Below are 21,877 nucleotides of genomic sequence, written 5' to 3'. Positions count from 1 at the left end.
GTTAAGTCACGGGTGTATACTGGCCAGAGGGGGAAATGGGGTTGGTACAGGGCAGGCTATATATATATATATATATATATCAGCAACATTTTCTAAATGTGGTGAGAACAGTCATACGCATCTAAATATGAGCTCTATAGATTAGATCTGGATATGTTTTATTAACCCTTTATATAGCAATCTTTTGTCATCGGTCATCAGGTCGTACTGCTTGTGCTTCCATGTCAGATGCTTCTCTTGTTTCATTTTCGTTCCATGTCCGTTGTTAGTAAACCCTAAGTGTATCTGCTTCCTGACTCCCTGTGTCTACGTTACAAATGTGTCCTTTTAAAACGGCGAACTCCACAACAACTCTGCTTTTCAAGGGATTTGTTGAAGCCCAAGGGCAAGGAATCAGTAGACTGATCATAATTCCCCTCTTTATATGTTGGGCACCCGGGCCTTGTTCAAATACCTTTGGAATGTATCATTCCTTCCACTCTACAAATACACTCTACAACCTCGAAAGAGCTGCGATAACTTCAAGGAAGGAAGCAAGGAAGGTTGTTTTTCTTCTAAGTATCTTAACAGGCCCATGTCAGCTAGATGATATCTAATTTCCTTCCACACACTATCCCTCCTGTCAAATAAGTACATTTAACGTTTTAGTTATCTAGTCGATCAACAGTAGGTATTCCGTGCATACAATATGTATCACATTAGACCTAACTCTCCCTTTACACTCAAGTGTGGTCCAATTAGCACAATAATAACATTTAAAAAACATGTATATTTTCAATATATTTTCAACCAAACGTACCTATTCTCAACTTCTTTTTTGACCAGAAATATAGTGTTCATAAGTATGTTCATAAGAGTAGCTCATGGTGCCTGCCTCTAAGACCTCTTCCTTGAGTATAGTCTGCAGCCTTGCACAGCCAGAGATCTTTGGGCGAGCGAGGGGTCCTTTCATACCCAGAATGCCTGCTCTACCGTGCAGGCCAAAGAAGGGGTTCACCTCAGACTAAACACTGCTCTCTTTTACAGGAGACACGGCCGTCATGTGCTCAGTCACTTCTTCCACCCTGCGGCCAGCAATTTCCAGGCCAGGATCTACACACACAGAAGTGCACCCCCCCACCCCATAAAGATGAGTAAAGCAGAGAAAATGTATCTATTATGCCACTGTGGCACTGAAGAGGAGTGTTCGTGTTACAAGTGGCAGTAGCTAGCTGGCTCCATCCAAACTCATCCCATTAATACAAGTGCAGTAGAGGAGAGGCACGACAATCAATGGCTGGCGGTGCTAAGGCCAGGGCCCAGGGAATGAATACCCAATTACAGCCACTCATTCTCCCACTGTAGGGGCCAGCGAGAGCCACAGGGAGAGCCAGTGTAATCACTGCTAAAGAACCAGGGCACTCAGGGGCTAACCACGCGACCACATTAGAACGCCAAAGAGAGCTTTATGGGCTAGAGGCTTGGGGATTGGGTTTAGCGAAACAAGCTAACAGGCTAACGGGCTGCGTCTCAATAGCGCACGGCGGCGTTCTTTTCTAGTCACCTTTTCCTCTCGCTCCGTCGGCATGAAAGAACTGGAAAGATGGAAGCGGAGTATCAGTACATTTTCTCCATATTGCTTTCACCTGGCCTGTGTTTTCAGATCAGACGAGAAGCCAATGTCGACTATTGAGAAGGACCCGAGGACGCAAGTGGAGTATTGCACAGAGCATTGTATGAGGGAAAGGCCTACACAGAAAACATACACTGGCCACTCAAATTGAATGCCACCCAAAACACGCAGGCACGCATGCGCACACACAGACACACGTTTAAGTACGCACACACAAACACACCCCAAGCTGCTTCACTCTGAATGCAGATTGTGGGTGAATAAAAGTTCCAGTTGTTGGATATCCCCACTCTGGGTGGATTCCAATAGGAAGACATCACTTTGCAAGCCAGTATAATGTGACTTGATGTTGGTTTTGTGGGTGACGTTCTATTTACAATTGTTACTATTATTTTAGAAGGGCGGCAGGTAGACTAGCGTTTAGAACTGGGCCAGTAACCGAAAGGTCGCTGGTTTGAATACCCGAGCCGACAAGGTGAAAAATCTGTCGATGTTCCCTTGAGCAAGGCACTTAACCCTCATTTGCTCCAGGTGCTCTGTACTACTATGGCTGACCCTGTAAAATAACACATTTCACTGCACCTATCCGGAGCATGTGACAATACATTGTTATCTTTAAAAAAAATGTTTTTACCTCAGGCTAACACAGAAAACATACACTGGCCACTCAAATCAAATGCCACACAAAATGCAACCTTTCCCTCCACTAGCACAGAGTATACCAAACTCCCTCCTAGATAGGCAGTACAAAGTGCAATCTCTGACGGCTGCGTTTAAACATGACATGTTGACAGTAAATGAAGCCTAATGTATAGCGCTGTCACTGAAACGCCGCTAGGAAGCAATTAGGCCAGCTAATAGGAGTCCGCTCTGTAATTGTTTTTTCTGGTTAAACGCTCCCACACGACATGGCCCACACACGCGCACACACACAGACACATCTAAGCAGGCACACAGACACATCTGAGGCGGCACACAGACACATCTGAGGCGGCACACAGACACATCTGAGCAGGCACACAGACACATCTGAGCAGGCACACAGACACATCTGAGCAGGCACACAGACACATCTGAGCAGGCACACAGACACATCTGAGCAGGCACACAGGCACACAGACACATTGAGCAGGCACACAGTCACACCTACTGTGTCCGCTAATATGGTCAAGTGCAAAAAAAGGAAGACCTATCAAAGTTGCAGCTGGCTCAAAACAGAGCGGTGTGACCTGAACTGCACACACAGAACTACTGTAACATCAACAACATGCATGATAGCCCTGGTTAACTCTGCTAGTTTTTAGGAGAAATATTACGGTGATCAAATCAGATGCTTTAGAGGGGAAAGAGGTTCTCTGAAGACCCCTGGAGCGAGGCAACTGGTTGGCTGGAGGGGGAAAAGGGGAGTACAGTAGGTGGACGGACCAATCATTTTTTGTCGTTGGGTCCAGTGGGTTGCGTTTGTGGTGGAGTGTTTGTGATTACGGTCAGAGAGCACATGGTTGGTAAAGGGGTAGGTGGCTGAGAGTCGTGTGTTTGTGTGTCCTTTTCGTGCATACATGTTACATTTGTCCAAGAGTGTATGCTGCCTCTCTCTCTCCCACCACCCACTACCTCTCTCCCCTCTCTCTTTCATACTCTCTCCCACCTCACACTACCACTCTCTCCTTTCTCAAGCCATCTCCCTTCCCTCCCTTCTTTACACCCCTCTACCTCTCTTCTTCTCCTATCCTCTCTCTCTCCTGCCCACCTCTACCTGTATGCACGGTATGTAAACACAGTGATCACAGAGGTTCCACACACAGTGGATAAACCCACAGTCAAACATACTCGACTCAGCCCTTAGGCTGACTCAGCCCTTAGAGCTACACTCCACCTAATCACACTCAACCACAAACTGAATCCAACCGAACTCACACTCAACCCCACTCCATCTGCCAGTCAGCTAACATACAGTTTAGAGTCATAGGTCAAATAAATCAATGTAAGGCTTTTAAAACATCAGACGACAGAGCAATGCCAAGGGAAAAGTCGTGCTGCACTCCTTTCAGCCAAAGCCTCAATATCATCCGTCCTCTATTCCTCCCTCCGCTGTCTCCTTTTCTTCTCTCCATTTAGTTTCTCTCCATCTGTGTGTTTCACACACTGCTCTGCTTCACACGCTGCTCTGCTTCACACGCTGCTCTGCTTCACTCTCCCTGTCCCTTTCTTTCGCTCCCCGTCTCTCCCTCTCCTTCTCTCGCCCTCTCACCATGTGGTGCAGGGCAGACACTCTGCGCCAGGACACAGTGACGTGGAACACACACACACAATTTATGCGACACACAGGAGCATTCACAAAACACCAACACTACAGACTAAACACTTCCCAGTCCACGTGGTACACAATTTCAAGATTACGTGACACACATAATCCCCCCCCCCAAAAAATAAAGAAGTTACGCTAACACAAATAGAAGCAAAAAAAAGGAGAAAATCAATGAACTGCATATGGTAAGATACACACAAACACAAACACACACACACACGCTTGCTCTCTCACAGAAGAACACACAGACCCACACATCCACGGTGCGCAGTAGTAGGTAGTGGCCACAGCCATCTGCTCCATTGAGTGCTCAAGGCTGCAGAGCAGAGCGTGCAATAACACATCACCACCATTCAACAAACACACAGTCTACTCAGCCTGTCCCCCCCCACACACACACACACACCAACAGCCACAGACAACCCCAAACAGACAAAGCACACACACACAAACAGAGGACTGGGTACACACTGTACAGCGCAGAGCTCTTCTCACCCATCAGTTGTGCTGTCCAGATGGTGTGTGGCCAACGCGATCGCTAGATCGGCCTCACTGAACCGGAGCTAAACTCTCCACCACTGACACACCACACGCCGCAAAACACAGCCTCAAGTCCACAGCAGACGCCGGTACAGTGCTCTCAGTCGCCACCTCTCTGTTTTCTCTCTCTGGCGCTCTCCTTCTCTCACTCCGCTCTGTTTGCTCTCGCCCTCTGGCTGTGTCTCTCGCTCGTTCAGTCATCTCACTGGTCCCCTCCCCTCTCTCTCTCTCTCCAGGGGCTGGTGACATCAGAGGGCAGTTTTAGGCATGCTGAGTGTTTATGTGCCTCTCTCCCCTCTCCCTCCCTCCCTCCCTCCTTGAACAGGCTGATTTTTACAGAAGGGACAGACCTACTGTGGTGAACTCTGCTTCTCACTGTCTATATCCATCTTCCTCATTCTTTTCTTTCTCTCTAACTCTCTCCTTTCCATATTTTAACTCTCTCTACATCTGTCACTCTCCCCCTCCCTTTCCCCCTCTTCTTTTTCACCCATTGACTTCTATGTTCTTCTTTTGTACTCTCCAGATCATTCTTAATCCCCCACTTCACACCCTTCTCATCCCTCACTCGCTGTCTTGTCATTCTTCCCTCAGCGTCCCTCTCTTTGTACTTCTGTTCATGTCTACCTCTTTTCCGATACCTCCTTTGTCAGACTCCTTGTCCTCCATCATTCCTCCTTATCTCGCGCATGTCTGCTTGGATACCGCCGTCGAAATGCTCTCCTTTTCCATTTCACCTGTTCTCCATCCCTTCATCTCCATACCTTTCCTTTTTGTTTTCTTCCCTCTCTTTCCAATCTCCTTCCCAACCTCCATCTCTCTCTCTCTCCCGCCCTCCCTCCATATCCCTCTCTCATTAAGTCCACATGGGTTGGGTGTGATTCCAGACTGCTATATGGCCAGTCAGTGCGCAGCAGGCTCTGGTCTACAGGGAAAGTGCTCGAGAGAAGATTTACAGATTAGCAAGTCACTGTGGCGGGGTGGCGCTGCCAGATGCCACAGTTAGATTGCCTAATTTCTCTCTCCATCTCTAATTCTCTATCAATTCTGTCTCTACATCACTATCTTTTCCCTTTTCTATCCCTTCCCTCTAACAGTCTCTTTCTCTATCTATCCCTTCTGTCTCCCTACATCTATCTTACTTAATCTCTCTCTCCTACCTATCTCAAATTCTCACTTTCTCTCTCTCCTTCTTCATCTACACTCGTAGAAAATGTTTTGCTATCTAGAACCTAAAAGGGTTCTTTGGCCGTCCCCATAGCATAACCTTTTTGGTTCCAGGTAGAGCTCTACCTGGAAGCAAAATTGGTTCTCCTATGGGGACAGCTGAAGAACCCCTATGGAACCCTTTTTCGAAGAGTGTATCCCTCAATGGTACAATCACCCCCCTCTCGCATTCTCCCTTTCCCTCCCTCGGTATCTCTCTCCATCCCTCTATAGCATGAGTTAATTCGCTGGACCTGCTGACAGAGAGAAGAGAAAGATTTGCCAAAACCTTTCCTCTGGGCAGCATCTGGTTTGCATTTCCATTCATGCATGTCTCTTCACAGTCAACAGCCAGCTGTTTCCAATGCCATCAACATCTCTGGCTGTACATTGCTTTGCCCAATGGCCTCCTCTACTCGATCTCTCTATGGTAACTGTAATGTGGATATGACTTTGAAGAGTACCCTGTCTACTGCTAAAGCTCATTGAAATATACACATGCATATGTGCGCACCTATGCATGCATACACACGCAAGTGCATACATACTATACATGCACACACACGCTTAATGTCCATGCACTGCACACACACACACACACACACGATTAGTCAGTCATATACATGCTTTCCCATACAATTATGCGGCCGTGTGTGTGCATCGTGAGCGTGAGTATGTACTGTGTGTCTGTGAGAGGTAACGGGGAGACATTGGACACACTGTTCCACAGAGAAGATCAATGTAGCATTTACTCCTCTGTGATCAATGCACTAAACGTATCAATAGCAGCCCTCACATATTATGATCAGCAGGATATGTCTCAAGAGGTTTTTCACAAACCAGGGCCCGTATTCACAAGGCATTTCAGAGTAGGCCTGCTGAGCTAGGATCAGGTCCACCCTGTCCACATAATCCTATTAACTATGATCTAAAAGGCTAAACTGATCCTAGTTCAGCTTTCCTATTCTGAGACCCTTTGTGAATACTGGCCCAGGAAACACAAACCTATAGTTGGACAGCGTTCCTCCGCTGGTTGACTGGATAGAAGTTCCGAGGTCCTTTCGGATAGAAAAGTTTTGTGTGAGGGCCTCCAGAGTGGTACAGGGGTCCAAGGCACTGCATCGCAGTGCTTGAGGAATCACTACAGACCCAGGTTCGTTCCCAGGCTGTGTCACAACCGGCCGTAACCGGGAGTCCCATAGGGCACAATTGGTCCAGGATCGTCCGGGTTAGTGTAGGGTTTGGCCTGGGGGGGCTTTACTTGGCTCATCGCACTCTCCTTGTGGTGGGCTGGGAGCTTGCAGGTTGACTTCTGTCATCACTTGAACGGTGTTTCCTCCGACATATTGGTGCAGCTGGCTTCCAGGTTAAGCGGGAGGGTGTTAAGAAGCGCGGTTTGGGCCTCCCGGGTGGCGCAGTGGTCTAAGGCCAGCTGTGCCACCAGAGATTCTGGGTTCGAGCCCAGGCTCTGTAGCAGCAGGCTGCGACCGGGAGGCCCATGGGGCGACACACAATTGGCCCAGGGAGGGTTTGGCCGGCAGGGATATCCTTGTCTCATCGCGCACTAGCGACTCCTGTGGCGGGCAGTGCACGCTGACCAGGTCGCCAGGTGTACGGTGATTCCTCCGACACATTGGTGCGGCTGGCTTCTGGGTTGGATGTGCGTTGTGTCAAGAAGCAGTGCGGCTAGGTTGGGTTGTGTTTCGGAGGACGCATGGCTCTCAACCTTCGCCTCTCCCGAGTCCATACGGGAGTTGCAGCGATGAGACAAGACTGTAACTACCAATTGGATACCATGAAATTGGGGAGGGAAAAAAAGGGGTACATTTAAAAAAAAAATTTTTTTTAAAGAAGCGTTGTTTGGCGGGTCATGTTTCGGAGGCCGCATGACTCGACCTACGCCTCTCCCGAGCCTGTTGGGGAATTGCAGAGATGAGGCAAGATCGTAATTGGATATCACTAAATTGGGGGAGAAAAAGGGGGACAAATGTTCAGAACCGACATGATGTTATGTAGAACAGGGAATCATGTCAGCTCTATTCCTTACACTTCTGAACATTTCAGTTTGCAGAATACTCTGACCATCCAACAACCCTGTCCTGCTGCCCTGTTCTCCCCTGCACACACACACACAACACCTGGATGTGATTAGGCCACCTTATCCTTGAGCTCTAACGTGCCTGACGTCAATAGCACCTAATGGCTCACACTGTCAATGGACCAAAACACAGGGGGGAAACCCCTCCTCACACTCAGATACACGCGCACGAACGCGCACACACACACACACACACACACACACACACACAAAACATAAATAAGTATATAGATAACCATGCATGCCTAGGTGGAAGTGCGCATAAAAATAAAAATAAAATGTTTTATCTACTTCACTGATAACAAATTCAGCCATGCCCACTTGTGGCTTTTATAACCCATAACGAAGTTTGGTTTCTTTCCATTTAACCTCTGCCCCACACACACACGCACAGACATACACACACAGACACCCACATACACACCACCCCCACATGGACCTCTGTGCGCACACAAACTCATATGTTTTTATTTCCACCTCTGGATTGAGGGCCACCTTGACGAGACGGAAATAGTGTCAACTTTCCTAGGCATGGAAGGTATGAAGACGATTAGGCATATTCATGAGCCAGCACCCTTCCAAATTCCATTCCATTATTACAGAGGAAGTCTAGAGTGACAGTGAGGTGTGTTTGTTAACTTTCCTCTCCTTCTCTGGGGTGTTTTTGGGTTGTGTTCTCCGTCTGCTGGCATGTGGGAGCCATCTAAACACCTGCCAGAACAGTGTGCTGCGTGTGCGGTAAATAATGCATCGGCCGTAATGATGCAGTGTGAGTCTGTGTAGGAATCCGCGTGGCAGGCTGGCAGAGGAGGCTGATGAATAAGTCATGTGTCGGGTGTCCGCTCCAAAACAAGAAGCTCGGGAGGACAACGTCAACTCCAACTCCAACAGAGAGAGACTTTTACCCCTCCCTCTACTCCAATTTTTTCCTCCTTTCCCTTAGAGACACTAGCCTGACTCCAAATGTGTGAAATACACCCTAATTTATTATTGATTTATATTATTTATAATACCTCGTCTCCCTCTCTCTTTCATTCTCTCTCCCCCTCTCTCTACAAGTTAGCCAAGTCACGTTAGCCCTTTCTACAGGAGCCTGAGACATACAATCAGGTCATCACGGTGAAACACGCTACATCGAGCGGGCCGGTGCCAGAGCAAGATGTGGTCGCCCATTTGATTAAAAGTCGCAATGTTAATTGTACATAGAGCAAACGTTAAATGAAATGTTTGAGGAATTACGTATAGCGTTAGCTACTAGCTAGCATTGCCTTTCACAGAGAGTGTTTGGAAACTGACAGAGGGGTTTGGTTCAGTCTGTGTGTGTGAACACGCATGCGTGCGTGTGAGAGAGACATTGTTGGAGACTGAAGGCCTTCCTTTTGCTAGTGTTTCATGGAGCCAGCCAGAGGCCCTTTGCTAGAAGGGAGGAGCAATTATTATATTCCTGAAAACAAAGTTGATGTGGTGTTTGTTAGCTTGTTAGTTTATCCCCAGCACCTAATTGCAGCCATGAATGGCTGTTTCTTCTCATGTCAGCGCACAAGGCCTCAACGAGACAAAGGACGTTCATTCAGACACACAATTGGGCTTCTACGCACACACAAACACACAAACAAAAACAAACACGAGCAGGCACAGACACACACAACCACACAGACCTTAACAGAAATAGATAGACAGATTCAAGCATGGGAGGTTGGAGAGAACGGGCTCGTGGTAATGACTGGAGCGGAATGAGTGGAATGGTATCAAATACATCAATCACATGGTTTCCATCCTCCACGCAGCCTCCTGTGGATTCTAGGAATAACAATCAAAATGCACAACTAAGGCTGCCTGCCTGCCTCTGCTCTGCTAACAAGCACTGTGACCCCTAACCCATTACTGAACTAAACCAACACACCAACAACAAATCAACTTGCCTTTGTTCTGAACAACAAACAGTCTTGGAGACATCAATGGCCCCCCTCTTGGTTTTAAAAACAATCGGCCGGAGTTTTTGGGCGCATGATGAGCTCAAATCTTCCATTTTTACTGACTCCCTCTCTCCCTTTTACTTTTCCATCCACCACTCCCTCAATGGTAATGCCCTGCTAGCGTAATCAAGAGGGGTTGCAGTAGAGAGGGGGCCATCAGCCGTTAGCTATGCTAGCTCGCTAGCCCAGTCCAGTGTACTTTAAATCATGTGGATCAAAACCATGACCCTATAGTTAGCATCACTAGCACTATCAGAGGGTTACAAGAGTAAAAACATTTAAAATGGTATATATTTTAAATGGCTACATACAGGGGGTACCAGTGCAGAGTCAATGTGCGGGGGCACCGGTGTCGAGGTAATTGAGGTAATCTGTACATGTAGGTAGAGTTATTAAAGTGACTATGCATAGATAATAACAGAGCAGCGTAGAGGGGGGTGGGTGGGGTAAAGCAAATAGTCTGGGTAGCCATTTGACTAGATGTTCAGGAGTCTTATGGCTTGGGGGTAGAAGCTGTTTAGAAGCTTCTTGGACCTAGACCTAGCACGCCGGGACTGCTTGCCGTGCTATAGCAGAGAGACCAGCCTATGACAAGGGTGGCTGGAGTCTTTGACAATTTTCAGGGCCTTCCTCTGACACCGCCTTGTATAGAGTTCCTGGATGGCAGGAAGCTTGGCCCCAGTGATGTACTGGGCTGTACGCACTACCCTCTGTAGTGCCTTGAGGTCGGAGGCCGAGCAGTTGCCATACCAGGCAGTGATGCAACCCGTCAGGATGCTCTCGATGGTGCAGCTGTAAAACCTTTTGAGGATCTGAGGACAACATGCCAAATCTTTTCAGTCTCCTGAGGGGGAATAGGTTTTGCCGTGCCCTCTTCACAACAGTCTGGGTGTGCATGGACCATGTTAGTTTGTTGATGTGGACGCCAAGGAACTTGAAATTCTCAACCTGCACTACAACAGCCCCGTCGATGAGAATGGGGGCGTTCTCGGTCCTCCTTTTCCTGTAGTCCACAATCATCCATCTCCTTTGTATTGACCACGTTGAGGGATAGGTTGTTGTTCTTGCACCACACGGTCAGGTCTCTGACCTCCTCCCTTTAGGCTGTCTCATTGTTGTCTGTGATCAGGCCTACATGTCAACAGCAAACTTAATGATGGTGTTGGAGTTGTGCCTAGCCGTGCAGTCATGAGTGAACAGGGAGTACAGGAGGGAACTGAGCACGCACCCCTTAGGGGCCTCCTTGTTGAGGATCAGTGTGGCGGATGTTTTGTTATACCTACCCTTATCACCTGGGGGCAGCCCATCAGGAAGTCCAGGATCAGTTTCAGAGGGAGATGTTTAATCCCAGGGTCCCTAGTTTAGTGATGAGCTATGGTGTTGAACTCTGAGCTGTAGTCAATGAATAGCATTCTCACATAGGTGTTCCTTTTGTCCAGGTGTGAAAGGGCAGTGTGGAGTAGATTGCATCATCTGTGGATCTGTTGGGGCGGTATGCAAATTTCTGGGATAATGGTGTTGATGTGAGCCATGACCAGCCTTTCAAAGCATTTATTGGCAACAGACGTGAGTGCTACAGGTCTGTAGTCATTTAAGCAGGTTACCTTAGTGTTCTTGGTCACATGGACTATGGTGCTTGAAACATGTTGGTGCTTGAAACATGTTGGTATTACAGACTCAGTCAGGGACAGGTTGAAAATGTCAGTGAAGACACCTGCCAGTTGGTCAGCGCATGCTCGGAGTACATGTCCTGGTAATCCGTCTGAATGTTGACCTGTTTAAAGGTTTTACTCACATCGGCTGAGGAGATAGTGATCACACAGTCATCCGGAACAGCTGATGCTCTCATGCATGTTTCAGTGTTACTTGCCTCGAAGCGAGCATAGAAGTTATTTAGCTCGTCTGGTAGGCTCGGGTCACTCGGCAGCTCTCCGCTGTGCTTAACAGGCCTCAGGGCAGAAGCCTATCTCCTTTTTTTGCATCTTGATGTACAAGAACTAGCCTAACACTCCCTGTACAGGACACGAGTCTGTCCCAGGGCCTTTATTTTTTATTTTTAACCTTTATTTAACTAGGGAAGTCAGTTAAGAACAAATTCGTATTTACAATGACGGCCTACACAGGCCTTATCCAAGTCCGTCTCCTTAACCTGTTACACTCGTGGAAATTGGTCTAAATGGACAGGGCGAAATTGAAATGTTTCTAACAGAAGAACTATAAAAAGCATGACCATGGTAGCAATTGAGAGAGAACACTGGAGAAATGATCAAACCAAAGGTGAAGAGACAGTTCACCTGACACAAGACTGAATCCAAACATTACACTTGATTTTATGTGCATTTTACATTTACTGTACTTTACACAGCATTGTTAATAACGAAATCTGAAAATACTCTGGATACATTCAGTAACATAATAAGAATATTCATGGATGTTTTGGAGTAGGTGAACGGTATGAAAAATGATTACACAGGTATTGAGTGAGAGGTCTAACTGGCGTCTCTAGCTGTATAGTTATATCTAAAAAAAGTATCACTTTTTTATGTTTCACTCTTTAGATTTTTATGAAATTCACTGAGGATGGTCCTCCCCTTCCTCATCTGAGGAGCCTCCACTGGAGAGAACCAATTTGTATTTGTATTTATTATGGATCCCCATTAGCTGCTGCCAAATCAGCAGCTACTCTTCCTGGGGTCCAGCAAAATTAAGGCAGTTTATACAATTTTTAAAACATTACAATACATTCACAGATTTCACAACACACTGTGTGCCCTCAGGCCCCTACTCCACCACTACCACATATCTGCAGTACTAAATCCATGTGTATGTATAGTGAGTATGTTATCGTGTGTGTGTGTGTGTGTGCGTGCGTGCGTGTGTGTGTCTGTGCCAATGTTTGTGTTGCTTCACAGTCCTCACTGTTCCATAAGGTGTTTTCTTATCTGCTTTTTTAAATCCAATTGTTCTGCTTGCGTCAGTTACTTGATGTGGAATAGAGTTACTTGATGTGGAATAGAGTTCCATGTAGTCATGGCTCTATGTTGTACTGTGTGCCTCCCGTAGTCTGTTCTGGACTTAGGGACTGTGAAGAGACCTCTTGTGGCATGTCTTGTGGGCTATGCATGGGTGTCCGAGCTGTGTGCCAGTAGTTCAGACAGACAGCTCGGTGAATACAACATGTCAATATCTCTCATAAATAAAAGTAGTGATGAAGTCAATATCTCCTGGCTGAAAAGGGAGACATTGACTTCATAACTACATGCATATTATTCATATTAGCTCTCTGTGTACATCAAAGGGCCAGCCATGCTGCCCTGTTCTGAGCCAATTCCAATTTTCTTAAGTCCTTTTTTTGTGGCACCTGACCACATGACTGAACAGTAGTCAAGGTGCGACAAAATTAGGGCCTGTAGGACCTGCCTTGTTGATAGTGTTGTTAAGAAGGCAGAGCACCGCTTTATCATAGACAGTCTTCGCCCCATCTTAGCTACTACGGCATCAATATGTTTTGACCATGACAGTTTACTATCTAGGGTTACTCCAAGAAGTTTAGTCATCTCAACTTGCTCTACTTCCACATGATTTATAACAAGATTTAGTTGAGGTTTAGGGTTTAGTGAGTGTTTTGTTCCAAATACAACGCTTTTAGTTTTAGAAATATTTAGAGCCAACTTATTCCTTGCCACCCACTCTGAAACTAACTGCAGCTCTTGTTGAGTGTTGTAGTCATTTCAGTCACTGTAGTATTGGACGTGTACAGTCGTGGCCAAAAGTTTTGAGAATGACACAAATATTAATTTCCACAAAGTTTGCTGCTTCAGTGTCTTTAGATATTTTTTGTCAGATGTTACTATGGAATACTGAAGTATAATTACAAGCATTTCATAAGTGTCAAAGGCTTTTATTGACAATTACACAAAGTTGATACAATTTTGATGCAGAGTCAATATTTGCAGTGTTGACCCCTCTTTTTCAAAATCAATCCACCCTGGCATGCCATCAATTAACTTTTGGGCCACATCCTGACTGATGGCAGCCCATTCTTGCATAATCAATGCTTGGAGTTTGTCAGAATTTGTAGGTTTTTGTTTGTCCACCCGCCTCTTGATGATTGACCACAAGTTCTCAATGGCATTAAGGTCTTGGGAGTTTCCTGGCCATGGACTCATAATATCGATGTTTTGTTCCCCGAGCCACTTAGTTATCACTTTAGCTTTATGGCAAGGTGCTCCATCATGCTGGAAAAGGCATTTTTCGTCACCAAACTGTTCCTGGATGGTTGGGAGAAGTTGCTCTCGGTGATGTGTTGGTACCATTCTTTATTCATGGCTGTGTTCTAGGGCAAAATTGTGAGTGAGCCCACTCCCTTGGCTGAGTAGCAACCCCACACATGAATGGTCTCAGGATGCTTTACTGTTGACATGGCACAGGACTGATGGTATTGCTCATCTTGTCATCTCCGGACAAGCTTTTTCACGGATGCCCCAAACAATCGGAAAGGGGATTCATCAGAGAAAATGACTTTACCCCACTTCTCAGCAGTCCAATCCCTGTACCTTTTGCAGAATATCAGTCTGTCCCTGATGTTTTTCCTGGAGAGAAGTGGCTTCTTTGCTGCCCTTCTCGACACCAGGCTATCCTCCAAAAGTCTTCGCCTCACTGTGCGTGCAGATGCACTCACACCTGCCTGCTGCCATTCCTGAGCAAGCTCTGTACTGGTGGTGCCCCGATCACGTAGCTGAATCAACTTTAGGAGACGGTCGTAGTGCTTGCTAGACTTCTTGGGTGCCCTGAAGCCTTCTTCACAACAATTGAACCACTCTCCTTGAAGTTCTTGATGATCCGATAAATGGTTGATTTAGGTGCAATCTTACTGGCAGCAATATCCTTGCCTGTGAAGCCCTTTTTGTGCAAAGCAATAATGAAGGCACGTGTTTCCTTGCAGGTAACCATGTTTGACAGAGGAAGAACAATGATTCCAAGCACCATCCTCCTTTTGAAGCTTCCAGTCTGTTATTCGAACTCAATCAGCATGACAGTGATCTCCAGCCTTGTTCTCAACACTCACACCTGTGTTAACGAGAGGATCACTGACATAATGTTAGCTGGTCCTTTTGTGGCAGGGCTGAAATGCAGTGGAAATGTTTTTGGGGGGATTTAGTTCATTTGCATGGCAAAGAGGGACTTTGCAATTAATTGCAATTCATCTGATCACTCTTCATAACAATCTGGAGTATATGCAAATTGCCATCATACAGACTTTGTGAAAATTAATATTTGTGTCATTCTCAAAACTTTTGGCCACGACTGTATAGTGTTGAGTCATCTGCATACATAGACACTCTGGCTTTACTCAAAGTCAGTGGCATGTCGTTAGTAAAAATAGTAAAAAAGCAAGGGGCCTAAACAGCTGCCCTGGGGAATTGCTGATTCCAACTGGATTATTTTTGATAGGCTTCCATTAAAGAACACCCTCTGTGTTCTGTTAGACAAGTAACTCTTTATCCACATTATAGCAGGGGGTGTAAAGCCATAACACATATGGTTTTCCAGCAGCAGACTATCATCGATAATGTCAAAAGCTGCACTGAAGTCTAACAAGACAGCCCCCACAATCATTTTATCATCAATTTCTCTCATTTGTGTAAGTGCTGTGCTTGTTGAGTGTCCTTCTCTATAAGCATGCTGAAATTCTGTTGTCAATTTGTTTACTGTGAAATAGCACTGTATCTCGTCAAACATATTTTTTTTCCAGAAGTTTACTAAGGGTTGTTAAAAGGCTGATTGGTCAGCTATTTGAGCCAGTAAAGGGGGCTTTACTATTCTTGGGTAGCGGAATGACTTTAGCTTCCCTCCAGGCCTGAAGTCACACACTCTCTAGTAGGCTTAAATTGAAGATGTGGCAAATAGGAGTGGCAATATCATCTGCTATTATCCTCAGTAATTTTCCATCCATATTGTCAGACCCCGGTGGCTTGTCATTGTTGATAGACAATTTTTTCACCTCTTCCACACTGACTTTACGTAATTCACAAGTACAATTCTTGTCTTTCATAATTTGGTCTGATATACTTGGATGTGTAGTGTCAGCTTTTGTTGCTGGCATGTCATCCCTAAGTTTGCTTATCTTGCCAATGGAAAAGTAATTAAAGCAGTTTGCAATATCAGTGGGCTTTGTGATGAATGAGCCATCTGATTCAATGAATGAAGGAGCCAAGTTGGCTTTTTTTCCCCAAAAAAATTAATTTAAGGTGCCCCAAAGCTTTTTACTATCATTCTTTATATAATGTCTCCTTGTTTCATAGTGTAGTTTTAATTTTTTAAATTTAGTTTAGTCACATGATTTCTTAATTTGCAGTACATTTGCCAATCAGTTGGGTTGCCAGACTTAATTGCCATACCAGACTTAATTGCCAATCAAAGTCTTTGCAGAATTTCTGAGCGAATATTGCATTTACAAACGGCCTCCTTTCTAGACCAGTGTGGTCTCAAACAGCCAAAGACACTCTAAACAAAATACCACTGCGGTAGGGGGTCGGGACGTTAATGTTGCTCGCGCTTACCCTAGACATCAACTCAGGGGGAGGATGCTATACGCTAACATTAACCATTAGCCTCTGGCTCCATTTGGTTGGCTTCCCCATAATGGAGGCTCTTTCCCGGATCAGCTGACAGAGCTTTGGTCACAGTGGTCTAGTGTCTGGGAGCTGGAAGCCCCAACAAGGCCTTTAGACCATATGGTGGTCATGGATAATAGATGCAGTAAGCTATATACTGACATATATAACCCCAGTATGGCTTTTAAAATACTTAAAACAATAAGCCCTTTGCCTTAAGAGGTGAGACAGCAAGTTCAGAGGAAGAGTAGAGCGTATTAGAGGTGGGAGGGAGGAGTCTTATGTATACCGCCTTTACACATAGCCACCTAACCCAACTATATCAAAGCTGGTACACATGAAAACATTTATATGGTGATTTAGGTAGTGAATCGAGGGTTAATGAAGTGTAAACAGTAAACTAATGTACAGTACGGGCAGACGGTGCTCTCTGAGGTCACAATCTCCAGATGTCTTTCTCTAATGGTCTCTGACTGTCAGACAGACGGCGTGCCTAAATCAGACTATGCCCTTTACAACATTTATAACATGGTAAAATGGAGCCCCACCGCACCCATAACCACGCATGCACACACCCGCGCACACACACACATACTCCTAGACAATAAACTCTCAACCTGATATTGCTTTCAGGATAATGCCACTAAGGCGGATAAAGTAGGTTAGCACATTGCCCGCTCTGTCGGAAGACAAAAACAAGTCTGTGCCTCAGCTCCTTGCCTTACCCTTCACCCGATTTAATTTCAGTCTAGCCTGTGTGTGTGTATCTGTGTATGTGTATGTGTATGTGTGTGTGTGTGTGTTTAAAGAGGTCAGACTAAGATATATGGAGGCCATACCCGTCTGCAGTTATATCATTCTATTTGTAACTCAATTTTGCCAGACTATCTACTCTTTTACCTCTCTCATCCCCTTCTTTATTTTAGCCTTCTTTCTCTTGATTTCTCTCTCTCCGTCATCCCTTTATCCATCTCCATTCACTCCTCCTCTCTATCCTAGTCTCTCTGTGAGGTCATCAGCCCCTGGGTAGGAGGTCTATGTCAACATCATAGTGCCCTCCAAGCTCGTCACTAAGCTCGGGATCCTGACACTGAACACCTCCCTCTGCAACTGAATCCTGGACTCTCTGACTGGCTGACCCCGGGTGGTAAGAGTAGGCAACAACAACTCCGCCACGCTGACCCTCAACATGGGTCCCTCCCAACGGCGATGAGACAGCCTACAGGGAGGAGGTCAGAGACCTGGCAGTGTGGTGCCAGGAGCACAACCTCACCCTCAACGTCAGTTAGATGAAGAAGCTGATCTTGGACTACAGAAAACGGGGGCGGATGCACACCCCCATCCACATCGATGGGGCCGCAGTGGAGAGGGTCACGAGCTTCAAGTTCCTCAGTGTCCACATCACTGAGGATTTAACATGGAACTCTCACACCAGCACAGTTGTGAAGAACGAGGCTGAAATGATTTGGCATGGCCCCTCAGATCCTTAAGAACTTTACAGCTGCACCATCAAGAGCATCCTGACCAGTTGTACCACTGTCTGTTATGGCACCGCCCTCGACTGGAAGGCACTACAGCGGGTGGTGAGGACAGCCATCCAGGAAGTAAATGCTAGGTGGTGTCTGAGAAAGGCTTGAAATATTGCCAAAGACTCCAGCCACCCAAGGCATGGACTGTTCTCTATGCTCCGGTCCGGCAGGCAGTACTGGTGCATAAAGGCTTTACAGACTCCTAAACAGCTCATAACCCCTGGCCATAAGACTGTGAAATGGCTAACAACTACTGCCCCCCTTCACACCTACGCTGCTGCTAAAATTATTATTGACTAGATGCATTACTACCACTATGGTGCTGTTCATTGAATACTGATTATCATTAACATTAGTATCCATCTATTTATCCTGCTACTGGTCAGTAAATACTCCTGTTTACATGTATATGTTACCATTTTTATATATTCCTACTACCAGTCACTTTTCAGCCCTGTTTACATGTACAGTACCAGTCAAAAGTTTGGACACACCTACTCATTATTCTACATTGTATAATAATAGTGAAGGGATAAAAAATAACACATGGAATCATGTAGTAAACAAAAAAAAGTGTTAAACAAATCAAAATATATTATATTTTAGATTCTTCAAAGTAGCCTTGATGACAGCTTTGCACACTCTTGGCCTTCTCTCAACCAGCTTCAACTTGAAGGAATTCCCACATATGCTGAGCACTTGTTGGCATCTTTTCCTTCACTCTGCGGTCCAACTCATCCCAAACCATCTCAATTGGGTTGAGGTCGGCTGATTGTGGAGGCCAGGTCATCTGATGCAGCACTCCATCACTCTCCTCCTTGATCAAAAAGCTCTTACACAGCCTGGAGGTGTGTTGGGTCATTGTCCTGTTGAAAAACAAATGATAGCCCCACTAAGCCCAAACCAGATGGGATGGCGTATCGCTGCAGAATGCTGTGGTAGCTATGCTGGTTAAGTGTGCATTGAATTCTAAACAAATCACAGACAGTGTCACCAGCAAAGCACCCCCACACCATCACATCTCCTCCTCCATGGTTCACGGTGGGAACCACACATGCGGAGATCATTTGTTCACCTACTCTACGTCACAAAGACATGGCGGTTAGAACCAAAAATGTCACATTTGTACTCATCAGACCAAAGGACAGATTTCCACCGGTCTAGTGTCCATTGCTTGTGTTTCTGGGCCCAAGCAAGTCTCTTCTTATTGGTGTCCTTTAGTAGTGATTTCTTTGCAGCAATTCGACCATGAAGGTCTGATTCACGCAGTCTCCTCTGAACAGTTGATGTTGAGATGTGTTTGTTACTTGAACTCTGTGAAACATTTATTTGGGATGCAATGTCTGAGGCTGGCAACTCTAACAAACTTAACCTCTGCATCAGAGGTAACTCTGGGTCTTCCTTTCATGTAGCGGTCGTAATGAGAGCTCGTTTCATCATAGCGACTGTACCTGAAGAAATTTTCAAAGTTCAAATTGACAGACCTTCAAGTATTAAAGCAATGATGGACTGTCATTTCTCATTATTTATTTGAGCTGTTCTTGACATAATATGGACTTAGTCTTTTGTATACCATCTAGGGTTGAACACTTTGGGGAATTTTCAGAGGTGAAAACTTTCCGTGGGAATTAACGGGAATATATGAGAATTAATGGAAATATATGCTAAATAATATTAATACCAGTTAAATGTAGATATGTTTTGCATTGGATATATTTACTACATCAGATGAAGACAAACACACCTTTTACCTTTATCATATGTAGACATAATTGCAAATAGAAATAAAAAAACTTTTTTTTTTTTTAAAGTTACGAATTGAACTTTAATCAAATGAGTTCATATGGGATGATTTCACTGAACAACAAAAGAAAGGGAATATTGATCCCCAATGACCCATCATATCTCCCAAAAACATTTTCAACATGCATCTGTAAAATGATAAGCCTAGAAACTAAAGTTTTGGTTGTCTTCCTCTCAGGCTTCCATGTCTTCTCCCTGGACCTCCTCAATGTACACCACTTGAAAATCAGACTCCGCGGCCTCATCTTCCCTGTCACTTTCCAACCTTGTTGAGGATGGCTCGTTGTCAGGCTCAAAAAGACTCAAATTTGTCCAGATGACCATCAATTTTTCAACCCTTGCATTGGTTGGCCTGTTGCGTGCTTGGTGTGTGTGTTCCCAAACAAGGACCAGTTGCGTTCTGAGGCGGCTGATGTTGGTGGGATTTGGAGGATGATGGAGGCAAAAGGGGAAAGTGCCTCAGATCCACAAAGATCCTTCCACCTGGTGGCTGATTAGATATTTTGGCACGACTGCCATTTTGCATCTCCATCCCAAAGCCCTTGCTTGGAAGTGTACTTCACCAGACTGCCAAGAACCTTGCCCTCATCCAGGCCAAGGTGGCGAGACACGGTAGTGACGACACCATAGGCCTTTCTGATCTCTGCACCAGACAGGATGCTCTTGCCAGCATACTTGGAGTCCAACATGTATGCTGTGGTGTGTATGGGCTTCAGGCAGAAGTCTTCACACTTTTTGATGTATTTCAGAACTGCAGTTTCCTCTGCTTGGAGCAACAGTGAAGTGAGCAGGGAAGTACGGATTTCTTCTCCTACATCTGCAAGCAGAGTCTGAACATCAGACAAGATGCCATTGTCTCCCTCAATCTGTGCAATGGCTACTGGTATAGGTTTCAGGAGTTTCAGGCTGCTCACCACTCCATCCCAAAATGCATCATCCAGGAGGATTCTCTTGATGGGGCTGTCCATATTGGCAGACTGTGATATGGCCATTTCTTGGAGAGACTCCTTCCCCTCCAAGAGACATTCAAACATGACAACACCACCCCAATGGGTGTTGCTGAACAGCTTCAATGTGGTTCTCTTATTCTTCTCACTTTGCTTGGTGAGGTAGATTGCTGCTATAACTTGATGACCCTTCACATACCTAAACATTTCCTTGGCTCTCTTGTAGAGTGTATCCTTTGTTTTCAGTGCCATGATGTACTTGAGGAGCAGATTCAATGCATGAGCAGCACAGCCAATGGGTGTGATGTGAGGGTAGGACTCCTCCACTTTAGACCAAGCAGCCTTCATGTTCGCAGCATTGTCTGTCACCAGTGCAAATACCTTCTGTGGTCCAAGGTCATTGATGACTGCCTTCAGCTCATCTCCAATATAGAGACCGTTGTGTCTGTTGTCCCTTGTGTCGGTGCTCTTGTAGAATACTGGTTGAGGGGTGGAGATGATTTAGTTAATTATTCCTTGCCCACGAACATTCGACCACCCATCAGAGATGATTGCAATAGAGACCGCTTTCTCTATGATTTGTTTGACCTTCACTTGAACTCTGTTGAACTCCGCATCCAGCAAATTAGTAGATAAAGCGTGTCTGGTTGGAGGGGGTGTATGCTGGGCGAAGGACATTCACACATCTCTTCCAATACCACATTGCCTGTGAGCATCAGAGCTGAACCAGTTGCATACACAGCTCGAGCAAGACATTCATCAGCATTTATATGACTACGTTCCTCCATTGAGTAAAAAAGAAACATCTGATTCCAGGAGGACCATGAGCTGTTGCTATCAATAAGGTGTCTGATCCATCATTTTCACCTCGATTAGAAGCAGAGGGACTTTTGTCAGAGGTTAATTGGTGTGAGCAACGAGGGAACTTTATGCACTTGGCCAGATGATTTTGTATCTTTGTTGCATTCCTCACATGATTTGGCATAGTATTTGCAGATGTACACAGCTTTTCCTTCTATATTAGCTGCAGTGAAACGTCTCCACACGTCAGATAGTGCCCGTGGCATATTCCTGTAAAGATTAGAAATAAATATGTAAAAAAGAAAACACAATTCCATATACAGATAAATAGTTATGCATTTAGATTAAACAACTCATTTGTAAGATAGATGTTTTAAAATGAAACATGTATGGAAACAGGTGAATTAACACTCCTCAGTTAGCAAGCTCAAACCCACATG

At 45.4% G+C, this 21,877-nt stretch overlaps 1 protein-coding gene across 7 annotated transcripts in view; it reads right to left on the bottom strand.

The window, feature by feature from the left end:
* The window catches only part of hdac4 (histone deacetylase 4), a 234,635-nt gene that overhangs the window by 95,666 nt on the left and 117,092 nt on the right, over positions 1–21,877 (bottom strand). The window contains exon 1 of one of the 7 annotated variants that reach the window (XM_042306742.1): positions 4,416–4,719. The exons of the other annotated variants lie outside the window; for them this stretch is intronic. Within the exon in view, the coding sequence (XP_042162676.1) occupies positions 4,416–4,419 (4 nt within the window). The 5' untranslated portion in view covers positions 4,420–4,719. Of the gene's footprint in view, positions 1–4,415; positions 4,720–21,877 lie in introns of those variants that run through there. 7 annotated transcript variants of the gene reach the window in all.

This window comes from Oncorhynchus tshawytscha, linkage group LG26, assembly GCF_018296145.1.
Source record: "Oncorhynchus tshawytscha isolate Ot180627B linkage group LG26, Otsh_v2.0, whole genome shotgun sequence".
In the NCBI taxonomy this organism is placed as follows: domain Eukaryota; kingdom Metazoa; phylum Chordata; class Actinopteri; order Salmoniformes; family Salmonidae; genus Oncorhynchus; species Oncorhynchus tshawytscha.
This window is presented reverse-complemented; position numbering and strand designations above follow the sequence as displayed.